General features: G+C 50.0%; 1 protein-coding gene across 1 annotated transcript in view; it reads left to right on the top strand.

Moving 5' to 3' along the window:
• Window positions 1-412: 412 nt before the first annotated feature.
• The window catches only part of LOC104493051 (glutathione S-transferase theta-1-like), a 3613-nt gene continuing 2138 nt past the window's right edge, over window positions 413-1887 (top strand). The window contains exons 1-2 of the mRNA XM_010135665.1: window positions 413-455; window positions 1566-1653. Coding sequence (XP_010133967.1) covers window positions 413-455; window positions 1566-1653 — 131 coding nt within the window. The remainder of the gene's footprint in view (window positions 456-1565; window positions 1654-1887) is intronic.

Genomic DNA, 1887 nt, shown 5'->3' with positions numbered 1-1887 from the left:
ATTTTGCTGTTGTCTGTAGCTGGGGGCGGGCTCATCTCGGGTCCTTCCCTTTCTTCCCAATAAGTAAACTGTTGTGGTGAGACACTGGCGCCAAGGAGGGGAGACTGGCAGGCCAGCAGCGAGACCATCGAGAAAAATGGAACAACTGAAATACAGGTATCGGGGTACTGAGAGGAAGGAAAGTGAATTAAATTACAGTTTCGCATTTTCCCACAGCATCAGCGTTTGCTTTTGTCAGTGGATTCGAGATGGGTAATTTGGCTCACGGGAGTGCTAGAGGTGTGTCCCGTTCCTGCACCCCCTCGCCATGGGTAAGCAGGCGTGGAACCTGCAGCTGGGTTAGGGCAGCAGCCAGCTGCTCGGCAGTCGGGTATGGGCACACCAGCTCCGCAGCGAGTGCTCACTCAGCGATATGGTGCAGCTGGCCTCGCTGCACTGGTGTCCATTACCGCAGGGTATGTAAGGACCAGGTGAGGGAACATATTCTTAAATTTGAGCTGGTAGGTTAAATGTGCCCCCCCAGAAAAGCTCTTGGGCCTCTGGTAGGGTAGGTCTCAAGGAAATCGGTAGAAAGACTGAGAACTGAAGATAGAAATCACAGGATGCTTCAGGGAAACCCAGGGACCTGGAATCTGCACCACCCCGTACAGAAAATCCAGTGCCTTTTTGAAAGGGGCTGAGGGAGATGAGCAGTGAGCCAAGCGAGGGAAATAGTTACAAATCACGTTTTCCAAGTACTGGGAAAACTAACACCCCTTCCAGAACATTTCCCCTGGCACAGAGGTTCTCGGGTGACTTGCATAGCAGGACACGGCCCAGGGTTAGATGTTGGAGAAGACTGAATACAGAGGTACACATGTGGCTGAAGCCAGCAGCTCAAAAAGGCTGGCCTGAACAAATCACATAAAACAAGGCTTCTGGGAGCACACTGAGACCTCAAATGAAAAAAGCATCAGGTTCATTCTGCCTCTGCCTTTCAGGGGGGACCTACAAGGTGGCTTAAAAGCAAACTCAGAGCTGTATTTGCCCTGAAAAAGGGTATGTAAAGCCCACAGAGAGAGCTGCTTGACAGATCTGTAATGAAGCACCTGTAGGTTTAGAAGCAGAAATTTATTTTCATCTGAGGATTAGAGAGTTGAACATAAATTATATTATGTTCTAGAAAAAAACCCAACCTGTTTTCTCACTGTCCTTGTGGTTCATGTTTCTGATCCAGAGATCCTTTCCTCTGAGGCGCTCAGAGGTCACTGTGTTTGTACAGGACAGGTACCTCCAGGCACAAGCCTAGAGCTGATTGATAGAGCCCTGAGCTGACAAGTGCTGTTGTATGAAAGGGCTCTTATTCACCTGCTGACCTCTGTGGAGAGGTGGTTCTGGAATGCAGTCAATGAGCAAGTAAGCTGACGCCATGGGGCAAACCCCCTATCCACCCTGTGTCACTTTGTCGTTGCTTAGAAACTTAAACAAGACTGTATTTGTACAGATGGTCCCCACAGCCTGCTCAGGTGTTTGCAGACAGGTCCTGAGCATCCCTGCCAAGTAAAACTTCTCATTCTCCTCCTCAGGGCAGAACAGGACGGAAGAGTTCCGGAAGGTGAACATCCTGATGAAGGTGCCTGCACTAAAGGACGGTTCTTTCACCTTAGCAGAGAGGTGAGGCTCAAACGCGCTCAGACCCCTGCTGCAGGATTGTTTATCCCAGCGCCTGGATTTTGCCAGCGCGCTGGACTCCAGCCCAGGAAGTTGTTTGCATCCGTCCTGTCTTGTACATTAGGCTTGTATGTAACATAAGCCTGTGTTTCAAGAGCAGCTTTCTCACGTACGCAACTCAGACAGCGTTGATCATGGAAAAATCTGTGAGCTGCTGCTCGGAGCTAGCTTGCGTGT

Source organism: Buceros rhinoceros, unplaced genomic scaffold (genome assembly GCF_000710305.1).
Source record: "Buceros rhinoceros silvestris isolate BGI_N320 unplaced genomic scaffold, ASM71030v1 scaffold33234, whole genome shotgun sequence".
Classification (NCBI taxonomy): domain Eukaryota; kingdom Metazoa; phylum Chordata; class Aves; order Bucerotiformes; family Bucerotidae; genus Buceros; species Buceros rhinoceros.
Note: the sequence above shows the minus strand (reverse complement) of the source record. Positions and strands in the feature narration are given on the sequence as shown.